This window comes from Manis javanica, chromosome 2, assembly GCF_040802235.1.
Source record: "Manis javanica isolate MJ-LG chromosome 2, MJ_LKY, whole genome shotgun sequence".
Classification (NCBI taxonomy): Eukaryota; Metazoa; Chordata; class Mammalia; order Pholidota; family Manidae; genus Manis; species Manis javanica.
The window spans coordinates 224,906,237-224,933,204 of NC_133157.1; the positions used below are offsets into that span (position 1 = coordinate 224,906,237).

At 47.7% G+C, this 26,968-nt stretch overlaps 1 protein-coding gene across 7 annotated transcripts in view; it reads left to right on the forward strand.

The window, feature by feature from the left end:
• TRAPPC9 (trafficking protein particle complex subunit 9) overlaps positions 1-26,968 on the forward strand; it is a 588,199-nt gene that overhangs the window by 353,884 nt on the left and 207,347 nt on the right. For all 7 annotated transcript variants that reach the window (XM_073230280.1, XM_073230285.1, XM_073230286.1 and 4 more), the window contains one exon: positions 20,666-20,808. In XM_073230280.1, the coding sequence (XP_073086381.1) occupies positions 20,666-20,808 (143 nt within the window). The remainder of the gene's footprint in view (positions 1-20,665; positions 20,809-26,968) is intronic.

Consider the following 26,968-nt stretch of genomic DNA (forward strand, 5'->3'; position numbering starts at 1 on the left):
TGACCTTCTCAGAGTCACGCCAGGGGCATGTGGCATGGCTGTGTCTCCTTCCTGGTGGGGGCACCCCGATCACACGGTTAGGGAGGTGTCTGCGGGTCGCTCTGCTTAGTAGTTTTCCTTTTGTAATTAGCAAATACGGGGAGTGGCACCTTGGGACCACGTAAACACTCTGCTCCTGTCTTTCACTCACAAATTTCTGCGTCCAGAGATTCTTGCCTTCACGGACCGTTGCTTGGCGGACCATTTGCGTGGTGAGGGTTTCCTGTTACCGTCATTCCTCCCACGTTTGGTGAAGGGAATCCCGAAGGCAGTGGTGTCCCTTCTCCTCCATCTAGTTTGCTGCCATAGCGGGTCAGAGGCATTGGTTGTATCTCATGGATTATAACATAACCCATCACTGCCACGGTTTATTGCGCAGATTGTCTCAGACTTGACCTTGGCGCTTTCCTCCATTTGGAAGAGGTTTCCTGTATTTCCTTCCTCTTAAGAGACAGACTTTTTTTTTCTTAGCCAGAGAAATGCCGTGTGCTGGGCTAGGTCTCCCTGGGGTGGGCTGGGGCGCAGCCACCGCCCGCCTGCGGGCTTTCCCACCCGGTAATCCTGCGGGGCCTGGCCAGCCAGCCGCACCCCCTGCTTTTGCTGACACTTACCCCTCTCCCCCACGTCTGGTGGCTCTGCTGACACTGTTCACAGTGGGAAGACGTACAGCTGATGCATTCGGACTGGAAACACATTTGTACGCATGCTGTGGTCTTACATGAGAATTGAAAATATTTAGTCACTAGTAGTGTATTTAAATGTGTGCTCTTCTCAGAAGTTCCTCCTGTGTGTGCTCGCCCTGGAGGACTCAAGGCGAGGAGGAATCTCTTTTCTATGGGAGCAGCCTCCTAATTAAGTATCTTTAAATAATTATAAATTATTATAATTTTCAGCCCTTTCCAGATCATTTAGTGTAAATCTCTGGAGAATAAAACTTCCCCCTTGCGAAGAACATGCTGTTTTATGATCAGGCCAAAAAGAACCTCCCCCGCCCCCACCCAAGAAACACATGGAAACCCAACAAACAGAAGCACTTTTCTGTGTGGGTGTGGATGGGTGGGTGCCCTGGCAGTGCCCTCCTGCGGGTGCCGGGCCGGAGGCATCCAGGCCTGCGCATCCGCTGTTGAGAACTGAGTGTGGCCTGGAGAGGGAGGGGGCCATCACCGTGCTTACGAGAAGAACCCGACGGCCCTGGCCTCGAGGCATCTGACTTCAGGAGGGGCACGTGAGTGGGACATGCTGTGAACAATGACTGAGCGGGCAGGGCCCACAAGGCCCCGGACGCAGAGGCCAGCCCTGGAGCAGGCTGCTACTCCGTGGCTGCTGATCGCGGGGCGGCCCTGGGCCCTGCTGTCTCACCTTAAAGGCCACGGCTGCCCCTTCCTTGCCTCTAAGGAAGGCAAGGGAGGAAGGGGCACAGGATGTGGTCCCAGAGGCCTCGTGTGGTTAAGGGAACTGCTAGGACCAGGGCCCATGTTTCCCATTAACCTCTCCTGCGCGTGGCCACAGAGTCCCTGTGTGCACGGTGCGTATCCACAGTAGTTGAAGATCTAAAAATGGCCATGAAGGGTGGCTTTAGTGATTCCCAGTCCATCAGCAAGAAATGAGGGGTGCACACAGATGCCCTCCCCTGGCCTGGAGGGGCTGGGCAGCCACCCAGTGCCTGCGCCCTATGCGGCACATGGGATTGCTTCTCCCCGGGACTGCTGGTGGTTTCCTCATGTCTAGTGTTTCCTGGCAGCCCTTCTCCACCCCCAGCCCTTCTCCACCCCTTCCACCCCCTCCACCCTCTTCTCTTTCCCTTTTTCTTCCCCCACTGACATTTACCAGCTATTGGGTGTGCCCCCTGTGGAATGGTGCCAGGGTTCGAGAGGGGGCCCTGAGTCCTCTGAGAGCTGGGGGGGACTGTGAGCCTCAGATGGCCCCAGGAGGAGGTCTGTGGGTGGCAGAGCTGAGCCCTCTTTACATGGGGGCCCCGGGGGGGAGCAGGGGGGCTGTCTTGGTGGGTAGTGGGAGGGCCTCCCCAGAGTGCTGGGAGGGGCAGGGGATTCCAGGGTGCAGGCACCAGGTGCAAGGAGCCTTGGCTGAGCTTCAGACGCCCTGAGCCCTAGTAGGGACCAGTGGGTGAAGTTCCCTTTGTGAAATGGGACCTAGTGTGAGAATTAAACGAGAGAGTGCGTGCCATCGCTCAGAGTGCACCAGGCTTTCCAGAAGCCTGTCCTTGTGCTGATTCCGGGTGGGGGGCCCTGGATGCCTCTTGGCATTTATAGGGCACCTGGGACCCCGTGGTTCCTGCCGGACGCACCACAACCGAAAGACTCCGCAGAGGAGCTCTTCATTGATTTTTGTGACTCATGAAACCCCGCGGGGAGTCATGCCGAGCCGACCCAGCACGGGCCTGCCTGCTGCCGCTCTCCAGTCCTCCCACCAGGTCAGTCCAGACTGCAGACTGGGCGGCCCGGCTGTCAGCCCAGATCGCAGGGCCCCCTGTACAGTCGGCCGCCAGGGACCCCGCTCTGTATTCGCACCCTTGGTCTTCACTCCTCGGCTCGCTGTCTGACCCAGCTCCGCTAGCACCTGTGTGTTTCCTTTGACAGCTCCGCCACCTGACCTCCCTCTCTGCTCAGTCGCTGTCTCATACTGGGGGCCCATTGGCAGTGGAATTGAGGAAGTGCCACTTGATCTTGGGCGGGTTTCCCCATCTGTTCAGTGAGGAGAAAAACTACCCAACTCCCAGAGCTGCTCTGAGATTCTGTGCGGAACCCTGGCCAGGGGCCGGCACCGTGCTCGCCCGGTGTAGATGTAGATGCTTGGCACCTCAGGTAGTGTTCTCTTCTCACGTCCAGCCTCTAGGAAACCCCAGGGTCTGGAGGTGGGGCAGGAAGTCGCCCTTATCACCCTCTTATAGCTGGATGCTTTCAGAGATTGATGAGCAAATGGGAAGAAAACATAATTAGGCGTCCTCTGCCTGCTTCTGTGGCTGTTGGAGAAATAATCTGGGGGTCCTGAAGGAGGCACTGCCACATTTATCTTCATGGTTGATGATAGTCTTGACTGAAAGTGTCCGCTTCCCACTTGTGGGCCAGCAGTTTTGTGTGCCCCCCACAGGGCCCCTGTTACAAGGACAGGAGCCCAGGGGCAGTGCCCACGACCTGCGAAAGCCCCTCTTCCCCAGGCGAATGGCAGGGCTGGTCTGGAGCTCCCTGAGTTTCCATTTAGCTCAGGAAGGAGCATTTCCTTTTGTAAGTCAGTTGATACAACTCTTCGTGCCACAAGTTTTAGGAGCTTCGTGTAGCTGGACAGATTCTGGGCCAGCAGTCCCAAGGCCTGGGGTTAGCTGTGGCCCTGCCCTTGATGGGTCGGTGACCTTGAGGAGTTTACTTACCTGACTTTCAGTTTGCATGTCTGTGAAATGAGAGAGTTGGGCTGGATGTTCCGTAAGCATCCTTTCAGCCTGAAATAAAGGTGGCGAGCAAGGTCGGCGATTGAGGGGGAGGCCGCCGTGGGCACGCCGCCGGCCCCGCAGCCCGGCTTCCCCGTAACCACACGTGTAGGGCTGCCTTCCTTCCCCCTCACCCTTCGTTTTCCCCTAAACATGCCTGGAGTTCCTGCCGTGTTTCAGGCACCAAGGCTGACAAAGATCGGTGACACCCAATTTCTGCCTATGAAGAGGGGCGTCGTGGTCGTGGAGACTAGTTGGGGGGGAGCCGGGAATAAGAGGAGCACAGGGGCCTTGGGTGGCCATTGCCAAGCCGGGCTTTCTGCCAACACTGCCGTTCATGTCAGACGGTGGGCCCTGGGCTCCCTCCGTGCGTCCTCACCTGTTCCACTGGCTTTAGGCCTTTGTGGGGTCTCTTCAGCTTCCTGGGCCTCCGTGTCCTGCACTGTAAATCAGCATCTTTCCTGCCATGGCGCCGGGTTAAGTGAGATGACACCTAGGGAGTTGCTTTGACAGTGGGTGGGGCACGCTGCCGCTGGCCTGTGCTTGCCAGGCTCTGTTCCAGGCGCTTGGGCAGTGTGGGGCAGTGCAAAGAGCACAGCTTGGGGGGTGGGCAGACTTTGCATCTAGGGCTTCAAAAATATGTGAAAACTCCATCCACACCTGAGCTATGGATACCAACCTTTCTGAGCCTTGGCCTGCTCGTCTGTTAGTTGGGGCTCTTGGTCCCCACTTTGTGGGCAGCTGTGAGGATCAGGTGAGCTGACAGCTGACACGTATGGGTGTGTGTATTTATTTACCAGGCCCCTTACTTATCCCTGCCCTCCACCCCCGCCACCACAATCACAGGGGCCTTCACAGAGTCGAAGCACAGTTCTTCCAGAGCTGCTGGTGAGATCGTCTCTATCCTGGGTAAGTGCTGCCGAGTAGCGTCGTCGCCACTGTCCACTCCCTCCTTGAGGCAGTTCACTGGACACGTGTGCCCGAAGCGCCCTCACAGACACCTCAGGAGGTGTGGGTGTCAGCCTCATCTTCTGGACAGGAAACCGCTCCGAGAGTCAGTGCCTTGGCCAGGGGGACCCAGCTGGGAATGTAGGGCTGGCTCTGCAGACCAGGTGGGTCTGTCTCCAAAGACAGTGCTTTCGGGAGGGTCACCTAGAGGGGCTTCCCGTTGGGGGGGCTTCCAGCCCAGCTTGTACTCAACCACTTATGAAGGTGGAGTTATAAAAGCACTTGTAACTTAGAAAAGGACAGGGGGGCATTGCAAATTAAGCCTCTGTTCTGTTCTTCATTCCTAGATTATTTAGAAAGCAAAACCTGGTAGCATACTATTTCCTGACCATCTCATAGGCTGTGTGCCTTTGGGCAGATAAGGGCCGTGCCATGTCTGAAAGCCCTCTGTGCGTTGTTTTCTGGAGGAGAGGCGTTGGAAAGGTCTTCTGAGGCTGTGGACATCACGGGCTCCTGCTGGCACCTTCCAGGCGGTGTGATGGAGCCCCTGTAGTCTTGAAAGGAAGGCTGGGGGCAGGGAGGAAGGTGCGGAGTTCTGGCGGAGCCGGAGAGGAGAGAGGGGTTTCAGTGGCCATGAGGAGTCCAGGGGGAAGGCCCCCTCCAGCCCTGCCCACACCTCTGTCCAGTGTTGAGGTCAGCACTTGGAGCATCTTACTCAGGGGCTCCCTGGTAGAATGTGGGATCGCCGTGTCAGGTGGCATTACCCCATTGCCCAGTTCAGAGGCAGCCCCGTATTTTATTTAAAAACAACCTCCAAATTCCTTCTCCTTCTGTTTGAAATTCCCCCACTCCTTTGAGAAAGACCCCTTAATCTAAGGAAATCCAGCACTGCTAGAATATTAACTAAGATTGTGGTCCTGGATAACTGCCTTCCAGTTTTCTTGGTTAAATAGAATAATGTTGACTCAGAGCAACGGTCTGGGGAGAGGGCCGAGTGGAGGAGCATCGTCGCCGCGGGGCGGCCTGGCAGTTGAGGGGGCAGTGGCTTCCCTCCTCCTCGGACTCGGTGGGTTTTGTCTCCCAGAAGGCCGCAGGGGCCGCTGTCATCTTTCTGAGGCAGTGGAGTGTCCGCCACACGGAAGTGGGGGGAGCCGATGCTTGTTGAACCCGTGGGCCTGGTTTTCCTGATAATGCGGGCAGCCCGTTGTTGCCACATGAGGAGCCTGCAGCTCAGTGTAACCGTCGGCCTGGCCACCAGGCGCATGCAGGGTGGGGCCGCCGCCTGGCCTCAGGTCCTCTCCTCCCCATCTGTGCTGGCAGTGGGCTGGCCGGACGCAAGGACTCAGACCAAGCAGGGAGTCAGACGCCTCGGTGGTGACTGGGCTCTTGTTTTAGGGGTGAAGTTCTGTGCCCTCATACTGTTTCTGTTTTGTGTTTGATAATAATGATTCTTTGTGGTGACTTATTGAATGTTCACTAATCCCAGCTTACCTCTGGTTTAATGCTTTCAGCTGACAGAGAATGTTGCGCCTTTGTAATTTATATTATTTAACTATCCTCAGTCCTTAGAGTGAGTACGTCCTAGGTGACTGTAATTAGAAATGCATATTTAGCACACTAGGGGTAATTTTCTCTTGCACAGCTGTGCATTAAAAAAAAAAATAGCATCTGCAGGACTATAAGGTTTCCATTTATAATAGAGATTTATTCTCCTGGAGGCTAGGAAGCCATAATCCTCTGAAAGCTCTTAATAGCAATGCCGAAGGTATTTCTTCCATTTATTCAGCGAGCATTACTGAGCTCTGCCATCGGGCAGCGTGTCAGGCTGTGACTAGCACCGGGGGCCCCGCCGGCCTGGAGGGCTCTCAGGAGTGACCTGGCGTTGGAACGAGGTGTAGAGCCTCCTTCTGCGGTGACACCATGGCTGTCTGTCAGTGAGGACCTTGGAGTCGGACAGACATGGGATTGAATTCCGACGAGCTTTGGGATTGGTTGGGCAGATCACAAACCCAAGCCACAGTTTCTCTGTTGGTGGCGGGAGGCCCTGTCGGGCGGTGGTCGGGATGGTTCCTTGGGCCTTGCTGCCCAAGGACAATGCTGTGGCCCGTTCTGTTGCGGCATCTTTTTGTCATTGTGGTTCACCTGCTGTGGCCCGGCATTCAGCTACTGGCCTGCCAGGGTGCCCAGTTTGCCTCCCCGGGTCTGCTTCCTGGCTTCCCTCTCCAACACCTGCCTTCATTCAGCTGGCGTCAGACATCACCCTTGCAAGGGTCTGCCTGGCTTCCTCAGGCCTGCCCTGGTGCAGCCTCCCCCCAGCCCGCCCCTTGTGCCCCATAAGCAGGGCAGGCCAGCGCCTTGGCTGCTGTGGGGTGGTGCTCAGTAAATCGAGGCGAGTGGCACGGTTGCGGTGGCATTGGCCGTCGACCCTGGGCTGTCTTCAGGTGGCTGCAGGGTTCAAGAGGGTGGCTAGCTAATATCCTGTCTGCATGAGCTAAGTCTAGAACAAAAGAGGTGCACACAGTGGTGGCACGGGCTGCTTAGCACTGGGAGAGGTGTGGTTGGTGGGTGGCCTCAGTGCAGCCAGGTGGGCTCCCCAGTGCTCACATAGGGTCCGTGTGTCTGGGCAGCCACGGCAGCGCTGGAGGCCCCCGTTCTCAGCCACTGGCCAGCCAGCCAGCAGGGCAGCTGGGGGAGAGAGGGAAAGGGGAGCACTCACCTCTCCAGGTAGGGAAGTTGCCCTTAGCTCCCCATCTCTGGGTGGGGGGGTCTCAGCGTGTGATTGCTGAGCCAGAGCCCATCCTGGGATCTCCTTAGGAAGGCAGATTCCTGGGCCCCCACCTGACCCACAGATCAGAAACCCTCATGTGGGACTCAGCACCCTGGTTAAGCCAGCTCTCCAAGTGCCCCTTGTGCAAGCCGTAAGGCCGGGCTCTGGCCAGGTTACTGGGCTCAGCCGTACCGATCTCTCGGGCCTCAGGAGAGCCAGGGCCTTGCAGGCTTGTTGCCTCTGGCCGTGATGGTCCCATGTGTTTACCCCCGAGGGCTGTGCCAGGCCGTTTTCCGTGTGAACCAGGACGTGAGAAAGGGCGAGGGGCTCCTCTGGGCGAGTCCTGCACGTGGGCACAGAGGCTGGGAAGCAGGGCTCTCCGCACAGCTGTGCTCTGACATGTGCTGCTTCATCCCCTCTAAGCCTCATTTTCCTCACCTGTAAAATGGGGTAATGAGCTCTTTTCAGAAGGATTTTGAGGCCTAAACCACACAGTGAAGAAAGGAAACTAGTGATAGTAGTAGAAGGTCATTAAAAGCCATTTCCGTTCCTTACCCTCTTTTCCCGTTGCCCAGGTAAGGCAGTCTGGAGGGTCTCAAAAGGGGGCAAGCAGTTGACAGATTAGAGGAGGAAAGTCCACGTGCCGGTTCAGCCCCCCAGCAGCAGGGGCCCAGGGGCGGGCCAGCTGGTGTCCAGGGAGGAGAGGGGCCCGGGGCTCTAGTTCCTGGCCTGTTACACCAACCGAGCTGAAGATAATTCTGTGAAGCAGCTAATAAATGGACTGCTCAGTGAGGATGCGGGACTGAGGTCCTGAGGGGGGCAGGTGTTCACAGGGGTGTCCAGCTCGAAGGGCCTAGAAGCGCCATTGCTTGCAAGGCAGGCGGGAAGGTTGTGTTTTCTGTTTAAAGAAGGATGTTTGCTGGAGTGGGAAGGAAGCAAAGGCCACAGGCTGGAAGAGATGTTAAATAACTGAAAAGATCAGCAGAAATAAATCAAATCAAGAGCAGCCTGGCTGCAGAGAAGCAGGCCTGCGAGAGGCAGGCTTTGCAGCGGTTGCTGCCCTGTGACCTGAGGGGCTTCATCTGGCTTTAGCAAAATGTCTTTTCCCAATTGGCCACTGGCTTTAGACAGGGTCAGTGCGCTGGGGGACGTGGCATCACAGGGGAGAGCACAGGTCTGGAGGTCAGGGGACAAGCTTCAGAGTCCAGCTGAGCTGCTTAAGACCATGGGCCTGGGATGAGTTCCTGAATCCTGGCTGAGTCCCAGGTATCTCAGCTGGAAAGGCCTGTCCTCGGGGGATTAGCAATCTTGTCTGAAAAGTACCTGGAACCATCCTTGGGCCATGTGTGTGCTCAGCAAGGTAGCCACATACTTCACAAGTTTTCAGCCATTTTTTAAAGTCAAAGTCCCTGGCATTCTTAATTTAATACTTCAATGTTTTATTTTAAAAAGTTTCAAACATGGAGTTGCAAGGATAGTGCCATAAACGTCCAAACTTTCACCTTCTTTCTTTTGGGCACCACTTGGAAGTAAGGTGCAGACTTGAGCTCACATAGCTCCTAGGAACAATGGCACTTCCCTACATAAATAAGGTACCATGTCATGCCCAGGAAGGCTAGGTTGGTACAGCGATGCTATCTAGTACACATTCTGACTGACCTTCACCATCAGGTCTTGGGGATGTGACTGACACCATAGCAAAAGGTGTGGGTGTCTCTGCTGAGCAGAGTGGACCAGAGAGCTTCACCCTGGACCTCCCTATGCACAGATGTCCACACGTCAGGTCTGTCAGAACGTGGAAATGGAAATTAAAGAAGTCAAACGTGTTCCGTGGTTTAATGACTGAAATGCAAGTTTCGACATTAAATATGGCTGGCATTTAGCTGTCTACTGTTGGGCACACTAAATCATTCTGTGCTTGCTTACTTACAAAAAGTGGGTAATAATTATATATTTTTATTGGGTCTAAAAAAATCCCATAATTCAGGGAAGCACTTACTCTGCTGGAAAATCTTCCCACTGTTTAGCTGGTGGCGTACTTACTGCTCCCCTGCACAAGACCCTGGCCGTTTACTCTGTCCTCATTAACAAGAAGGTGTTCTTCCTTCCCTGTGAGTTAAGCCTCTCTGATTCCTTTATTTCTTCAGTAAAGCCATTCTGAAGAGTGTGCATCTCACCCATTTGAGAGGGTGAACTCCCTGTCTTCAGCCCCGGTTAGCAGAATCCATGTGGCCCCATGCCTGTCAAAGAGGCAGCCTGCAGTGGATGTATGTCTGACTCATTCCGCCCTCTGCGGCTGGGATGTTGTCAGGGACTTACGGAAGGAGCAGGGGCCTGAGGGATCTCGTGAAGGCTAATGAAATTAAAGGCTTGTCACAGATTCAGTGCTGGACCGGCTCTTCCATGGCACCCAGCACTGGGTGAGGATTCTGTGTTGATTTGAGCTCTGTCTCCCTCCCGCACTTGTGTACTCAGCTCCCCTTGAGGTGCCAGGATCCAGTGCTGCAATGCTGTGAGCACCCTCTCTGTGGGCCCACGGTCAGGCTGGGAGAAGGCCCAGTCCCAAAGCACTGACCCGTGTGCTGCAGGGGGGTGTGCAGGATGCCGCATGCCTCCAAGGAGGAGGGGTGCCTCCTCCCTGGCCCCGAAGATGGAAACCGTGCGGTGGTGTGGATCTGACAGACGGAGCGAGAAGGTCCCAGCCCATCCGGTCTGCTCCCAGGACTGCCGGCTCAGCTCCCTCTCCCCGTCCCTAGTGTGTGGCTTGACCTCACCCGACTGCCACGCCTGGTGCTTGGGTTCCTCAGTGAGACCCTGCCTCCCTCTTGAATCAGTGCCTGTGTGCCCGGCGTCACTTTTATTTTGTAGCCCTCTCACTTAGTGTACGTGAGCTGGGGTCGCACATCCACCCACTCGCCTCCTGTATTTGCTTATTCACTGGAGGTGTTCTCCACACGTGCTGTTGGCAACCCGGACGTGAATGGGACGTAGCCTGCTAGAAATACAAATCCATTCCCCAGGGCAATACACGTCTGCGAGAACGATTATAATTTTAAAAAGTTGACAACACATAGTGTCGTCAAGGAAGTAGAGCCACTGGAACTTTCTTATGTTGTTAGGGGGAGTGTAAAATGGTAAACCTAATTTGGAAAACTGCAGATTCTTATTAAGTTAAATGTAAATTTGCCATAATGATGCAGCAACTCCACTAATAAGAATTTATCCAAGAGAAAAACATATCTGCAGAAAAGGCTTGTACAAGGATTTGTTTATAGCTGCTTGATTTTTAATACCCTCACATTGGGAACTCAGATACTCAAATGTCTATTAATTGGCAAATGGATGAACAGATCATGGTATAGTTATATAAGGGAATACTACTGAGCAACGAAAAATATAACAACGATCACTATGTGTATCCATATATATACAACACCATGGATGAATCTCAAAAACATTTCACAAAGGAAGCCAGCTGTAAAAGAAAACATGCGGTAGGATTCCATTTATGTGAAGTTCAAGAAAAGATAAATCCATGGTGAAAATTTTCAGAAAGTGGTTGTCAATGGGAGTGTGCCTTTGATTAGAAGGGGACACAGGGAACTGTCCTGGCTGATGGAAGTGCCCTGTGTCTTTTATTAGGCTGATAGTTCCATGGGGCATCCATTTCTCAACACTCACTGAACTGCGTGCTTGGCTGTGTTCTCTCATTGTACATAACATTTGCCTCACACCGAAAAGGAAATATTAACAAACCCCAGACTCTACTCAGTAGATTGACCTCTTGTCATAGTATGTATTAGCAGTTGTGACACCACTTGCTGTGTATTTATGTGTGAGCAATTGAGTAAATATATTGAGGATGATGGGAACTACATTTCTCACAATTACTGAAGGTTGTTCTTACAGATGTGGAAAAGGGGGAAATTAGAATGAATATTATGGAGTAAGTTTGGAATGTGAGGTATCACTGTGGACTCCCTATATTTGATATACTTCTATATCCTTGTCCATATGTATCTATATATACTTTTATTCATATCTATATGTAAGTAGAGGGATATCAATATATATGTGTGTATGCATATGCAGACACAGACATATACATGTTTCTCCTGTTAATTCACTGAAAAAACCTTGAAGCAAGAGTGTCTTAGTAACAGTGAGCACATCTAACACCTGCTTGTTGTTATCATTGCCCACAAAAGGGTCCAGTCTTCTCTGGAGAAATGGCTACTTTCTAGGGCAAGGAAAATACAAGATGATACTGGAACATTCTGTTGTGCCATAAAGTAAAAAGTGCTTAAAGAATGCTGAGGGCATGTCACAGGACACAGCAGCCAGCTCAGACAGATGCTGAATCTGGGACAATCTGAGCATCAAAATGAATAATGATAGTAACACTGAATGAAATAAGAATCCATGTGCATATTAACCGCATAAATGGGGGAGAAAAAGCTTTTATTGTAGATTGGCAACTAATAAATATGGAAGGAATATGTTAGAAAGTTATCAATGGATGCTAAAACTAGTGGGTGAAAACTTAATGAGGAAATTGGGTACTTACCAATTCTCAAACCAACTCCACACAAATTACATACTGACTCCTCAGGGAAAAACACGAACTAAACAGTAGGAAACTTTGCAGAGCCATCTTATCACATCTATCTCTGTATATTGATATCTGTATCTGTATGAATACCTGAAAGCAACTGACAGGTTATAAATTAATGGGACAAAATGTGAACAGTTTTTTAATTGGGTAATTTTCAGTTTTTTGGTACTTTCAAATTTTCTGTCAATTTGAGATGATATTGAAGTTAGAAGTTTAAAAGATAAACTTCAAAGTAGTGGAAGAAAACGGGGGAGAAATCTGTATTTTACCTTTGGAGTGTCAAGGGTGTTTCGAGCCATGACTCAGGAACCATAAAATAAGTGTGAGAGACATAAAAGATTGATGCATTAACTAGAAGAAAATTAAAAATTTCTGCAAGGCAAAAAACATCATAAACAAACCCAAGACAGTATCCAGCTGTGAAAAGTATTAGCAATTTATATCACAGGCAAGGAGTAATTTCCTTAGTATATAAAACCTAGAAATCTGGAAGGAAAAAGACGACAGGTCAATAAAAAAATTGGTCGAATTATGTGAACATACACTTCACAAAAAAAGGACATGAAAATGCCTGCTTTTCTCGATAGCAAAAGTCAGATTTTTGGCTTGGTCTTTTAACAGTCCCCAGACACATCCCCCTCCATCTGAACCTAGTGTCCTAACCCTTTTCTGCCTTGAGGGACTTCTGGGCCTCTTGAATAGGAGCTGTTTTGATGGATGGTGTTGCTCAAACCCATCCTTGCATTATTGTGGATGTATCATTTAATTTGTAGTCACTTGGCATCTTTAAGGTATAATTAACAGTGAAGAAAGACTTTGGCCGAAAGTGCTAATTAACTGCAAAGTAATGGTGTAGCTTTCATTTGTGTGTTTCATTGACCTTAAGTAAACCATAGGGCTGAGCTCTTGGGAATGAAATCCAGCCGGGACCTCTGGTCCTGAACATTTGATTTACTAAATGAATCAAATCACAGCTATTAATCTTATGTCACATCACAGAAATAGACCATAAGGAAATCTGTGGTGACAGGTCCAGTTAGGCTCTTTAAAAAGTAGAGATCTTTTTCTTAGATAAATTAGGACGCTGTACAAGGGTGATTGTTTTTCTCTGGCACTAGTTAGATCAGAGATCATGGAACATTAGATTAGTAATACAAAATGAGCAATTACAGTTCCTGTAAGAACTGATAAGGACCTCAGGCAATATCTGGCACAACTCTGATTTTACAGATGAGGATATTGAGAACAGAAGAAGGGACATGACTTTTCCAAGGTCGTGTAAGTTTTAATTTTTAAATCACAACCTCACTGTCATGGTATCTGCGGTGGAGCCTGGGAATCCTGAGGCAGCACATTCATCCTTGTACACCGGCAGACCTGCATCAATGTGGCCCACGCCGTGACTCACAGCCTCTTGTCTCAGTGTTCGCAAGTGATTGTGTACCCGGTTATGGTCAGGATCAACTTCTAAAATCAGATTTATTGAGTATAACTTGCATTCTATGAAATGCACACACATTATAGTTAGAGTTTTAACAAATAGGTAGCCCATGTAACCACTATCAGCATCCAGATGGAGAATATTCTCATTCCCTCCAAATGTTTCCCTGACCTGTTTGCAGTCAGTCCTTTGGTCCCAAACCCAGGCAACTACTGGTGTTCATTTTGTCACTAAAGACTAACCTTCTCTAGCATCTTACCTATTGCAGGCATATAAATATGGATTGCCTCTTTCCCTCAGAATAATGTTTTTGAGAGTCTTCCCTGTTGTATGTGTCAGTAATTTTGTTCCATTTGTTGCTGGAAAGTATTCCCTTTTATTTGTTCTATAACTTATCTAGATGCCTACCTCTTGTTGGGCTTGAAGTTATTTCTGGGATCATTATGAAGAAAATTTCCGTGGACATTTACATCCATGTCTTTGTGTAGATGTATGTTTTTATTTTCCTTATAGGAAGTTTCACTGCTAAATAATACATTAATTCTGTGTTTGCTTACAAGAACTGCCTATGTTCTGTCATGACTGTACTATGTTACTTTACCACCAGCAATTTCTGAGAATTCTGAGAGATTCCTCTGCCTTCTTTTTTGTTTTTTCAGCACATGATTGTACTGTCTGTAAACATAGTTTTAATACTTCCTTTCCAACATATATGCCTTTAATTTCTTTTTCTTGTCTTACTGAACTTGCTAGGATCTCAAATACAGTGTCTATATAAGTGATGACAGCTATGTCTCTGCCTTCCTGCCTTATTTCAACTTAGGAGCAAAACATTTAGTTTACCATTAAGTATGGTTTTAACTGTAAATTTTTCATGGGTGCATTCTATAGATTGAGGATGTTCCATTCTGTGTTGACTTTGCTGAGATTTTTTAAAAAATCATAAATTTGTTTTTAATTTTGTCAATTGCATTTTCTGAAGGTGTTGAAGTGATCAGGTGGTTTTCCTTTTTGTCTGTTAATAATATCTTAACATGGTGAATGACAATGATTTTCTGATGGTAAACCAACCTTGCACTGTCGAGATAAATTTACTTGGTCATGAGTATTATTTACTTTACATTACTGAATTTTGATTATTGGTCTCATAAAAAGAAGGGGGACATATTCTTTATTTTCTATAGATATTTGTATAAAATAGGAATTGTATCTAACTTAATCTGAAAGAATTCATCTGGGAAATCATCTGAGCTTGGCTTCTTTTAGGAGGGTATTTTCAGTTGTGAATCCAGTGTTTTCTGTTGACATGAGGCTCTTCAGGTTTTCTGTTTCTTCTTGGTCCCATTTGGTAATGTGTTCATTTTATCTAGGTTGTTGAATCTGTTGGCACTAAATTGTTTACAGTGTTTCTTTATCATCCATTTAATATGTGTAGCCAATACTCGTTTTCATTCTTGGTATTTGTAATCGTTTTTGTCTCCTTTTTTCCTGGATCAGCTTGACTCAGAGGACTGTCGTTTTTACTGATACTTTTCAAGATCTAGTTTTCAAATATTTTTTCTGTTATTTGTCCATTTTCAGTTTAACAATTGCTGAATCCTGTCTTCTTTGCTGAGCTGTTGACCCTTCCTGTCAACTCCTGCCCACCAGGCACTCACAGTCCTTTCTTCTCTATCTTCACGTATCCTTGGACACATATATTATAACATAGCACAGTTTATCTTAGATGTCTCTGGGCTTGTGTCTTTGACTAGATGTGTGCCCCTCAAGGAGGGCAGTGTGTCTTCTGCAGTAGTACCTTACATGTCATAGACATTCATCTAGGGTGAGTGAAGGAATGATTGGCAGGATGAAGGTATGCTATTCTGAACAGTTTGCACAAGTGGCAATAAAGTGGTCTGGGCAGCCATGTAGCTCTGTGTTCAAATCTGGATGTGCTACTCCCTGGACCAGTCACCTAACTGCCGTGATCCTTGTTTATGAAAATGGGACTTTCCTTTTAGGACTCTTAAGAACACTGGAGTCCATGTGTATAGATCACTTAGCATAGCATTTGGCACTTAGTAGGTGTTCAATAAAAGATTGCCATTGAAAGACTTTTCCTTTTAGCTCAAATAGTAAGTTGTATGGCTGAAAATAACTTTTTTCTTTAGTTCCTTGCCTGCTTCTGGTTTCTGTACTTTCTCTGAAAGCGAGGACTGCAACATCCTTGAAGAAGAGAGTCTGACGACCGAGCAGTACATTGTTTCTCATTGCACTTGATTGAAAAGCCTGAACATCCTGTGTCTTTTACCACACAAACCTACTTTATTAAATTTTTTTTTGGGGGGCGTTTAAACTTCATGTTTTGATTTGAGGATTTTCTTTTTTTTAAAATTTTGGTATTATTAATATAAAATCACATGAGCAACATTGTGGTTACTAGATTCCCCCCATTATCAAGTCCCCACCACATACCCCATTACAGTCACTGTCCATCAGCGAAGTAAGATGCTGTAGAGTCACTACTTGTCTTCTCTGTGCTGTACTGCCTTCTTCATGCCCCCCTACTACATTATGTGTGCTAATCGTAATGCCCCTTATTCCCTTATCCCTCCTTTCCCACCCATCCTCCCAGTCCCTTTCCCTTTGGTAACTGTTAGTCCATTCTTGGGTTCTGTGATTCTGCTGCTGTTTTGTACCTTCAGTTTTCCTTTGTTCTTATACTCCACATATGAGTGAAATCATTTGGTACTTGTCTTTCTCTGCCTGGCTTATTTCACTGAGCATAATACCCTTTCGTTCCATCCATGTTGTTGCAAATGGTAGGATTTGTTTTCTTCTTATGGCTGAATAATATTCCATTGTGTATATGTACCACATCTTCTTTATCCATTCATCTACTGATGGACACTTAGGTTGCTTCCATATCTTGGCTACTGTAAATAGTGCTGCGATAAACATAGGGGTGCATATGTCTTTTTAAAACTGGGATCCTACATTCTTAGGGTAAATTCCTAGGAGTGGACCCACTATATTGTTTTATTAAAATATTCAAATTTTATGGAGTTGAGAATGCTTTCTTAGTTTTTAATCAAGGAAGAAAGGCAATAATACTCAATTTCATAAGATCTTTCTGTGCTTGATTTTCGTATTAGATATTTTCCCCATAATTATATCTTTTCTGTGGATCTCTGCAGAGCGAAAGAATAGACAATTCCAAGAAAATGGCAACACAGCCTACTTTTCTTTGTTATATGGGGCTTGACAGTCACTGATCTCTGTGTCTGTTTTCGCTCAGTCCCCAGGTGATTTCTATGATATTTTACCCTGGAGGCTACTTTCAAGTTTACCTTCAAATCAGAAAAGCCAGTGTGACAGTTCTTCGTTACTTCGCCGACCTTGGCTTTCCAGGCTGTTCCTGAGAACCCCCTGTTTCCTAGGCCACCTGCCTGTGATCTGAGGAAGCTGCCGCGTACATGTTGGGTGACGGGCTGGCTTCGTTTGTTTATTAGTTGATTTACTGAGACATTCATTCCCTCAACGTTTACTGAGTTTTCTGAGAAGAGGGACTGCACCCTATTCATTTTGTTCTAAGCACAGAGCCAGCACTCCGGAAGTACCCAGGAAGCATTTGGAAAGATGGATGAAAGAATAGACGGAACAAATGGCGGTTGGTTGGGTTCTGAAAGTCGTCACAGACTGGCTTAGTGGGTATATGCAGGGTCATGTCATCCACTGACGGCAAGGGAAACTGGCAATCCTTTTGAGATGACGGCACAGCGCTTGATGCTATGGGAAAAGAATTTGTGATTTTCTTGGGTCCCAAATATAATTCTTCAGTATTAAAAAAATCTGTTTATTGAGCCCTTTTTAAGGAAGGAGGGATAGATGTATTCTTGGTGAAGGTATGGCTTTATCTGGGCCATTAAGGAGTAACATTTATGTAGGCGGAGAGACTCAGTGAAGGTATTCCTGGTAGTAGAAAAGTTAATGGGAACCTGTAAACAAGCAGGCATGGAAGACACCTTGAGGAATGGTAGGAGGTGAGCTTTTAAATGGACTGAAGGATGTGAACAGACGTTTCTCCAAAGACGGTAATAAACAGCCAGCAAGCACTTGAAAAGATGCTCAGTATCACCAGTCATTAGGAAAATGCAAATCAAAACCCAAGTGAGATACTTCATACCCTTAGTATGAAGCAGTATAAGTAACAAATTGTATATTAGTATGAATAACAAAACAACCCTCCTCCCCCCCAAAAAAGCCCCCAGAACAAAACAGATATTGACAAGAATGTAGGAAAACTGGAATTCTTGTGCACTGCTGGTGGGAATATCAAATTGTCTAGCCATTGTGGAAAATGGTACGGTGATTCCTAAAAAAATGAAATATTTATAAATGAATGTATACCCAGAAGAACTGAAAGCAAGTCTTTAGAGCAGATATTTGCACACCCATGTTCATAGCAGCTGAACAGATAAACAAAATGTGGTGTACACTTACAGTGGGGTAGTTGTGATATTTGCAGTATCAGCCTTGAAAAGGACGTAAGTTCTGACATGTTACAGCAGGGGCCCACCTCGAAGGCATCATCCTCAGTGAAATGAGCAAGGCGCAAAGGGTGAGCGCTGCATGATCTCGTTCACACGGGAGCCTAGGAGAGTCGGATCCGTAGGGACACAGGGGGATGGTTGCCAAGGGCTGAGGCAAGGGGCACAAGGGGCTCATGTTTAGTGGGGACAGGGTTTCAGTTTGGGAAGGTGAGGAAGTTCTAGGTATGTGTGGTGGTGATGACTGCATAACTGTGAACGTACTCAATGCCACTGAACTGTATGTTTAAAAATAGTAAAAATGGTAAACTTTGTTACTGAAATCCATTTCTCATTTCCTGCCATTCTAAGGCACATTGCCTCAGGGTATTGGGTGGTGAGGGTGCAGAGGGAGAAAGGAGTTTATTCAACAAGCAGCTGCTTGTTCTGCTAAGCTTCCCGTTGGCTCTTTGCTGAGGTTGCATGAGAGAGGTATTCATTTGTGTTCCCATTCGGTGGTTGAGAAACTGAGGCTGAGGATGGAGACTGTGCCTGGAGCTCATGGAGCCAGGCAGCAGACCAGGCCGAGCTGCCTCCCGTACCTGCGCTCCCTGCACCGTCCCAGCCCGCCTTGCGGTCCCCGGAATTTCTGCCATCTGGCCTTCCCAGAGTAGAGTCATTCTCCTTGGCGTGCCTTCGCAACGGCAGCATGCACCGTAAAGGCTGTTTAGTTTTTTTAAAGAGCTGTTCTGTGGCTGCCAGTCCATTGGAGAGGAGAAATAGGTTAGCAGATACAATAATTGAGGGCTTAGTGTTTGTCTTGCCAGGAAGTCTTATTGCAGTGTGACTTTCGAAGGAGAAATGGAGGCAGGCAGGCAGGCTCCGTTGATCCTTTTGGAAGAATGGCTTGACTTTGCTCTTGTCACAGGAGAAGGTGCTGGAGTCCCTGCTGTGAGCATGTGCTTTGCGGCCCCAGTCCGGCGTTGTCAGTGCCTGCCCTGTTGCTGTGTGCCCACACAGGGCGCTCTGACTGCCACCCTCACCGCTGCTCTTCGGGAACATACTTCCGCTAGGGTCATCAGTGGCCAGCTGCCTACCAAGCGCAGTGGACACCTCTCTGACCCCTTTTGCCCGGGTGTGGCTGCCTCAGGATCTCCCTCCATGCCTTTCACAACACCAGGCTTCTCTCTGCTTGCTTGTGCTTCCAGAGTCACGTCTGTGAAACTGTGGCCTGCTCCTCGGTCATAAAGATTGACTCCTATGTTTCTTCCTGGAGTTTTATCAGCAAACTTTTTATGTGAAGGATCATACAGTAAATATTTAACTTTGCTGCCCACACATGGTCTCTCTTGTGTATCGTTGTTTGTTTTTCAACCGTTACTACCTGTGAAAACTGCCCCCAGGGCGTACAGATGCAGGCTGCAGGCCAGGGTTGGCTCCTGGGCCACCGATCACAGCTGCCTGCGTCAGGCAGGGCCTTGCGGTGGAAGGTTGAGTCATGCCACAGAGTTGAGCTGGGGTTGAGATTTCTCGTTGCCATGGTTACCTTGCCTGCACCGCAGGCTGGGCTGGGCTGGTGGAAGGGAAGAGAGCAGGGGCTGCTGAGGTGCCAGGCTTGCCCCAAAAGGCCCTCCTCTGTCCCCAGCCTTCAGCCCTGCCGCCTGCCAGCGCGGGCGGGGTCTCCCCCCTCCCGTGCCCCTCCCGCACTGGTGCTGCTTCCTGGGTGTGGGCGAGGCTGGTGGCAGGAGCACATGGGGCTGCTCTGCTGTCCTCGGCCTGCGCTAGGCACCTGGGTCTGGTGTGTTGGGCTCTCAGCATTCCTGTCGCCCCGTACACCTCTGCCCTGCCCCATAGCAGCCAGTCTCCACCTAATGTCACAATGGGCACTGCGCGTGAGCAGGTCCCCTGTCCCTGCCCAGTGGCAGGAGACCTCTAATGGCCATGTGTGCTGTTCTGGCTCAGGACTGGCTCCGGCCCTCCCCACATTGGAATGGACATGAACCCCTGCCTTTGTGCCTGTGGCACTTGCTACCTCTCCTCTGCAATCAGTCTTAGGCTTTTGTTTCATAGGAGAGAAGGGTCTGGATGGGAATGAGATGGGGGTGGGAGGTTGGGGCTGGGTACTGGTTTCTAACCTCTCCGGTGGTAGCAGACAGCACCCTCCTCCATGCCCAGCCGCAGGGCGGCTCCCTCTGCCCTCCTGCCCTCTGGCTGGTCTCTTGTTTGAGCACCCAGGGAGGCCCAGGGGAAGAGCGTGGGGCGGGAGGGACCACCTGTCCTGTCTGGGCTTCTTGAAGGGTCTGTCCTACCCTCAGATACCCTGCTCAGACTTTAGCACTTCAACCCTTGAGCTGATGCCTGCCTACCTGCTTGTGTGGCACTGGCTCTACTCCTAGTGAGATGGTGCCCCTGTCCAGTCCTTCCTGGGAGGGCCTTGTTCCTCCTTGGCCTTCTGGCTCCATCGATACCCCGTGACCTCATGTCTCCACGGGTTTGAGGATGTGTCGTGAGTGTGTATCTTGTCAGCGTGACTCACAATCAGCCTGGGAGCCAAGCTGTGCCTCCCTCACGGAAGCGGCCCCTCTGCAGGCCCATCTGTACGTTTTAGGGGATGTGGATAGAGCTGGTTCGCTCTCTGAGGCGCTCTGTCAACCGCCGGATCGTCCCAGAGTCCCTTTCCATTTGTGTATCTGGGCTGAGGTGGTTGGAATAGGCAAGGGGCATCAGAGGAAAGGTGGTGCCAGGGGCCGGGGGCTGGGCGCCGGCCTGCGGGGAGAGTCACCCAGTGTTAGTGACTTGACCAGTCGGGTTGCCTTCAGCCTTCCCTAGGTGAAGCCCGTCCCCTGGAGGAACACCGATCCACTTAGGGCGAGCTAACGTATCATTCTTTCCATCTTTGTAGACCCTGGAAGCTATCCTGAATTTCAAATACTCCGGAGGCCCAGGCCACAGTGAAGGATATTACAGGAACCTCTCCCTGGGGCTGCATGTAGACGTCGAGCCATCCGTGTTTTTCACCCGAGTCAGCACTCTGCCGGCAACCAGGTAAGCAGACCTCGGCGCTGATACCCTTGTCCTGGCCTCACAGCACCGGGATTGGATTCCCACCCCACCTCTGTTCTCTGTGGTCCCACCACCTGTTGGATCTGAGTGTTGCCGACCTCCGAGCACTTCCGTGTTTTCACACCCCGCGGCGCCGTCTGTTTCAGGGCAGGACAGAGCGGGTTAGTGCTGTTTGCTCCTAGTGGAGGTGGAGCAGCAGTGATGGCAAATACCTACCTGAGAGCGTGAACAGGGGGCAGAGGGCGCACCGCAGTGCCCCCCCCCCTCCACCAGCGGGCTTTATATTCCACAGAGGAAGACAGGGGTGTCGGTGTCCATGTTAACATGGCTATAAAACACCATTTAAAGTGATACAGCCTCAAATAATACATGTGGTTTTTAGCTTATAGGAAAGACCGTGTTTCTTCCCAGCCATGCGAGAATGGCTCCAGCAAAAATTAATGGCTTAGCCTGGGCTTTTTACCATGGATTTCATCATCTATCACTTTTCAATCCTCAGAGTAGGATAGTCTTTCTTGCCAAGGCTTGCCTCTGTTTTGCATCTGTGTAAAGCACTTGCCCCCCGGGAAGCCTGGGCCAGGACTGCTGCCAGAGGCCATGAAAGTGTCCCAGCCCTTCTGTGCGTGAGGCCTGCTGCATCGGAAACCTGGTGTGTGCCTCCTCCCAGCCCCCCTCCCCTGCCGCGCTGCTCATGCCAATGGTTCTCAGAAGCAGCGCAGGTTGTCGCTGAGTTTCTTTCCCTCCCATGGATATCTAGCCTCCACGTGCGGCCCTGCAGCTCTAGCCAACAATGCCAGGGGAGGAGAGTGCCCCTCCTCTGTGTACAGAGGCGCCTCTGGGGAGCTGTGGTCCGTCCAAGTGCTGTTTGTTTCCTGGTTGCCCGACCCGGTAACCTCTCTGTCTCTTTGCTTGGTTTACATGTTTCCTGGCCCTGCTCTTGGGATTGAGATTTGATTTCTTTTAATCCTCCCTTTTCATTCTTGCCAAGTCCCACTGATCCCCAAATCCCATGATTGGGCCTCTGAGATGTGTCCTGGCCGCCCTCCGCGTTCCACAGCACGTCTTTGTCACCCCTGCTTGGACCCTGGAAGGAGCTGCCCACTTGGTCTCCCTGCTGCTGGGCTTGCTCCTCTCGTCCTCTGAATGCAGACGTTTCCACATTCCCGTCTGGCGTGAAGACTTTCCCAGTACTTAGGAGATAAAGTTCAAAGTCTTTACTATGATTCTCAAGGTACTTTTTGGTCAGACCTTTTGCCTTGTACTCCTCCACACGTCGTCAACTGAAAGACACTTTGCTTCTCACCGTCACTGGAATATGTCAAGACAGTTTATTCCAGGGTGCCTTTATATACATCTTTTTTTAAAACTGTTCTTTTTCTTAAACTGTGATTCCTTCACTCACCCTTTCGGAAAGCATCTGTTCGCCATTGATGATCTATGTACCATTTTTGTAGAACTTCACTGAATATGACTATGCAGAGTGGGTTGGGCCTTCGAAGGGTTCCCCTCTACATTTTTCATACTTCTAATAAAGCACTTCCTAGACCGCAAGTCTTGAAGCCACCACCTCCAGTGTTTTAAGTGCCCTGTGAAGCACTCACTGGAGTAAGAGCTGGATAGAGCACAGTCCTTGTGTTTTATCAGCCTGATGAAAGCTCATCGAGCGGAAATAATGCCAAGTGGAATCTACATTAAGGGCCGATGAATCAGTGAGTGAATAAATGTAAACGATTTCTTCCCCTCCCTTTTTTTTTTTTTACTTCTCTTTATTCACTTACATTTTATTTTTTTCTCCTCATTTCCTGATTTCCTTAAAAGACTACTGACTCTCTAAACAAGAAATAATAGCCTTAAATTTTGTAGTGCATATCATGTGCAGAAGTAAAAATGGAACAGAAAAGCATAAAGACATGGAAAGCAAGCAGGGAAGAGGAGACTTGGAAGTTCTTACATGGAAAGTGCGTTAAGATTATTTGAAGTTAGAACGTGATACGTTAAAGATGTGTGTGGTAAACCCTCCAGAAACTACTTAAAGTATGAATGACACGCCATGAGGGAGAAAATGGAAAAATGCTCAATCCAAAAAGTAGGAAGAGGTGGTAAGAAAGGAGGAGAAAAGAACCAGGAATGTAGGTCCAATAGGAAACAAACAGCAATGTGGTGGACTTACAGCCACTGCAGCAAAGATTACATTAAATGTGAATGGACCAAACACTGCATTTAAAGGTAGAAATTGTCAGACTGTATAAAAAAGCAAGAGCCAACTGTATGTTTTCTATAATAAACTCACATTAAATATAAAAGCAAAAAGGAAGTTGTATGGGTACATTAATATTAAACAAGGAGGGTTTCAGAAGAAAATGGGAAGATAGTTTGTAATGATAAAAAGGGTCACGTCATCAAGAATACCTAACAATCCTAAATGCAAACACACTTGAAAACGTGACTTCAAAATACAACGCACATCTGAAGAGAAAAATGGAAACAACCACAATTTTAATTGGATAGTCCAAAACTTGTCTCTCAGCATGTAATAGAACAAGCAGACAGAAGATTAGTAAAAATATAGAAAACTTGTACCATATTAGTAAACAACTTTAGCATATATATCCTTCTATAAGAAAAGTTGAATGGTTTATATTGAGTGATGTGTCTACATTAGATAAAGAACACAGTGTGCCCAGAATGAAGTAAAGAAAAGTGAGTATCAATGAAATACAAAATGAAAAATAATACATGAAGTCAATGGAACCAAAAGTTGATTCTTCTGAAAGGATTAATAAATTAGTGAACTATAGCCAGGATGGTCAGAATAAAAAAAAAAAGATAACACAAATTACTAAGAATAAAAAGGGGGACGTTAGTACAAATGCTGCAGTCATGAAAGAATAGTAAGAGCATATTATGAAAAATCAAAGTCCAATAAATTTTGGCAAATGAAATGGAAAAACATTTAAAAAGACATAAATTACTAAAGTTCACACAAGAAGAAATGGAATCCCTGAGATAGCCAAATGTCAGTTAATGAGTTTAAATTTTTATTTAAAACTTTTCCACAAAGCAAACTTCAGGCTCAGATGGCTTCACTGACACATAAAACTGTTAAGAGAGAAATAATACCATTTTTACAAAATGAAAAATTCAAAAACAAATAATACCACTTTTACAAAACAGACAGTGCTTCAAATTTCCATATTATGACACTAGCTTCACTCTGATGCCAAACCATATTAGGGACATTATATGAAAAAATAATTCCTTATGTCTATAATTGTAAGAGTTCTAAGCAAAATATTAGCAAATCAATGAAATAGGCAAATAACTTCACAAAAAAGAACAAAGTTGGAGGACTCAGACTGTATGATTTTAAGATTTAAAGTTACGATAATCGTTAAGAGGATATTATCGAAATAGGGATCAGATACTCATGCTTATATGATAACTGATTTTTAACAAGGCATGAAAAAATTTCACGTGGAACAGAAAGACTTTTCAACACACGGTGCTGTAAGAACTGGATATGTATGTGAGGGAAAAAAGAACTTCTGCCCATACATCCCATCATACACAAAAACTCAATTGAGATAGATTCTAGACCTAACTGAAAAAACTTTAAACTTCCCCAAAGAAAAAGCAGCAGAGTATTTCGTACCTTTTGGGCAAAGGTTTCTTAGATAGGGTCAGAAATGACTAAGTATAAAAGAAAAAGTTGAAAGGTTGGATTTTATCAAAGTGAAAAACATCAGCTCATCAAAAGCCAAGCTACACACTGGTAGAAACTATTTGCAGTACATTTATACAGTAGAGGGCTTGTATTCAATACATGCATTTATCACAAAGGAAGGTCTACAAATGTCCCACGGCCACCTGAAGTGCTCAATATCATTGACCCTTAGGGAAATGCAAATTCAACCACAAATAGATGCCACTGCACACCATCTAGAGTGGCTCAAATAAAGGAACACTGACAATACCGAATGCTGGTAAGAATGTGAACAACTGGAGCTCTGAAACTGCTTATGGAGTGTGAAATGGTATAACTACTTTATAAATGAGGCAGTTTCTCATTAATTTCTACCTCCCTAAATATCCAGCAGATATTTACTGAAGAGAAATAAAAATTCACATCCACAAAAAAACACTCCTGCAAGAATTTTGATAACCACTTTATTTACAATAACTCCAGCCTGGAAACCACCCCAAATCCCATCAGCAGGTGAATGAATAACTAGTCGTGGTATATCCATACGGGGAATATTACTCAGATAAAAGGAAACTCTGCTACGTGAAACAACATGAATTAAGCTCAGAATCATGACCCTGATCAAAGGAATCTGATCACAAAAGAAGACATTGCTCTATGACTCCGTTTACACCAATTTCTGGAACAGGAAAACCATTTTATGATGAATCTGAACAGTGGTTGGCTATGGGTAGAGGTGGGGTGGGGTGGGGATTGACCTGGAGGGACTAGGTCACCCATTGTCCCAGTTTGCCTGGAACTTTATGGGTTTTGCTCTGAAATGCCCTCACCCTGGGAGAGCCTTCAGCGAAGGGCAGACCTGGAGAGTTGGCCACCTGAGCAGGAAGCAGGCATCTTTCTGAAATGATGAAGTGCTGTGTGTCTGGATGGGGTGTGGGTGACAGGGCTGGAGACAAATGTGAAAACTCGTCAAACTATATACTTCAGGTGTATCTATTTCATTGTGTATAAATTAAATCGACTTTAAAATTTTGTTGCTTACCTGTAAAGATATATATGTGATTGTAGAGAGTGCCTGATGTTTACTAGAGAAGTCTGGGAAGGCCTCCTGGAAAATGAAGCAGTGTCCTGATTCTTGAAGAATGGGTAGGGCTTCACCTCCCATTCCCAGGGAGGGCTGTTGGGGTGGGGGTGTTGCTAGCTTTGTGTGTCTGTTCCCCTCATCGGACCCTGCATTCTGTGCACTCCTGGGATAGTTTGTGTGTCTGCTCCTCTCATTAGTATTGATAGTTTATGCAGTTTTCCTCATTGGCAATTTTTTAATGGCAAAGTTCTTGAAGAGAAGGGGGTGGTAATCCTGTTTGTTCAGGGTCTACTCTGTTGCAGGGAGCGTCCCAGGCCTGTTGTGTTCAGCGTCCCATCTAAACTCCAGAGAAACCTTTGAAGTCAGCGTTGCTATCTGGAGATGTTAAAGTAACTCATCTGTGTTGCACATGAACGAGTAGGAGAGATGCGGTTTGAATCGTGGCCTTTGTACTAAAGCCCATGCTTTCTGCCGTGTCCTCTCACCCGGGTTCTAGCTTTCATTCTGCCCCTGGCCCTGCTGTGTCTTCGGAAGCGTGTCTGTCCCTTCCAGCGTCGTCTTGCTTGTGCCTCGCTGGAATGATCGCTGTGCTGAGCTCAGCTCACCCATCAGGGTGATAAGTGAATCAAATTAAACAATCGAGGGGCAGCTGTTTTCTCAGCGCCAGAACACCGTGCAGATGGGGGGTGGGGCTCTCGTCATTTCACCCTTCTCCCTCAGGGCTGTACAGGCCGCAGTTGACTTTTATTTAGGAGATCAATTAGCTGGAGATTCACTGTTTTACACAAAGCTGGCTGGTAATGTTGTTAGGGGCCAGACCGTAATGGATTGGGCCACGCTGCCCCTGTCTGAATGCCGACCCTCGTCTCCTAAGGAGCAATTTCTCTCCATCCCTTTACAATAAATGATCCAATCTTACACATTGCTACTCTGAGATATGTGAGAAATACACCCCTCTGAGCAGGGCAAAGGGTGTATGGTTATTACATTATTAATAGAAATCATACCACTTGACACATCACTTACCCCTGGCCATTTAGAAAAACTCCATTTCCCTCATGCAGTCGGACAACTCTGTGGGGAGCATGTGCTCACAGACACATAAAAAAGGCACTTTTAGTGTTGGATTTTATCATGGTAGATCTTTTCCAAGTTGCTATATTTATTTATTTAAATTGGTTTTAAATTTAACAAGAATTCAGAATTTTAACAAGCTCCAGGATTCAGAACCAAATACCTATACCTGGTTTCAGATTTTGTTTCTGCTGCTCATTTGCTCATGGTCCTGACCTAGCAATTCGTATTTCTTTAAGCATCATTTTTTTATCCACCTCGAAATGGAGATAGCATCGATA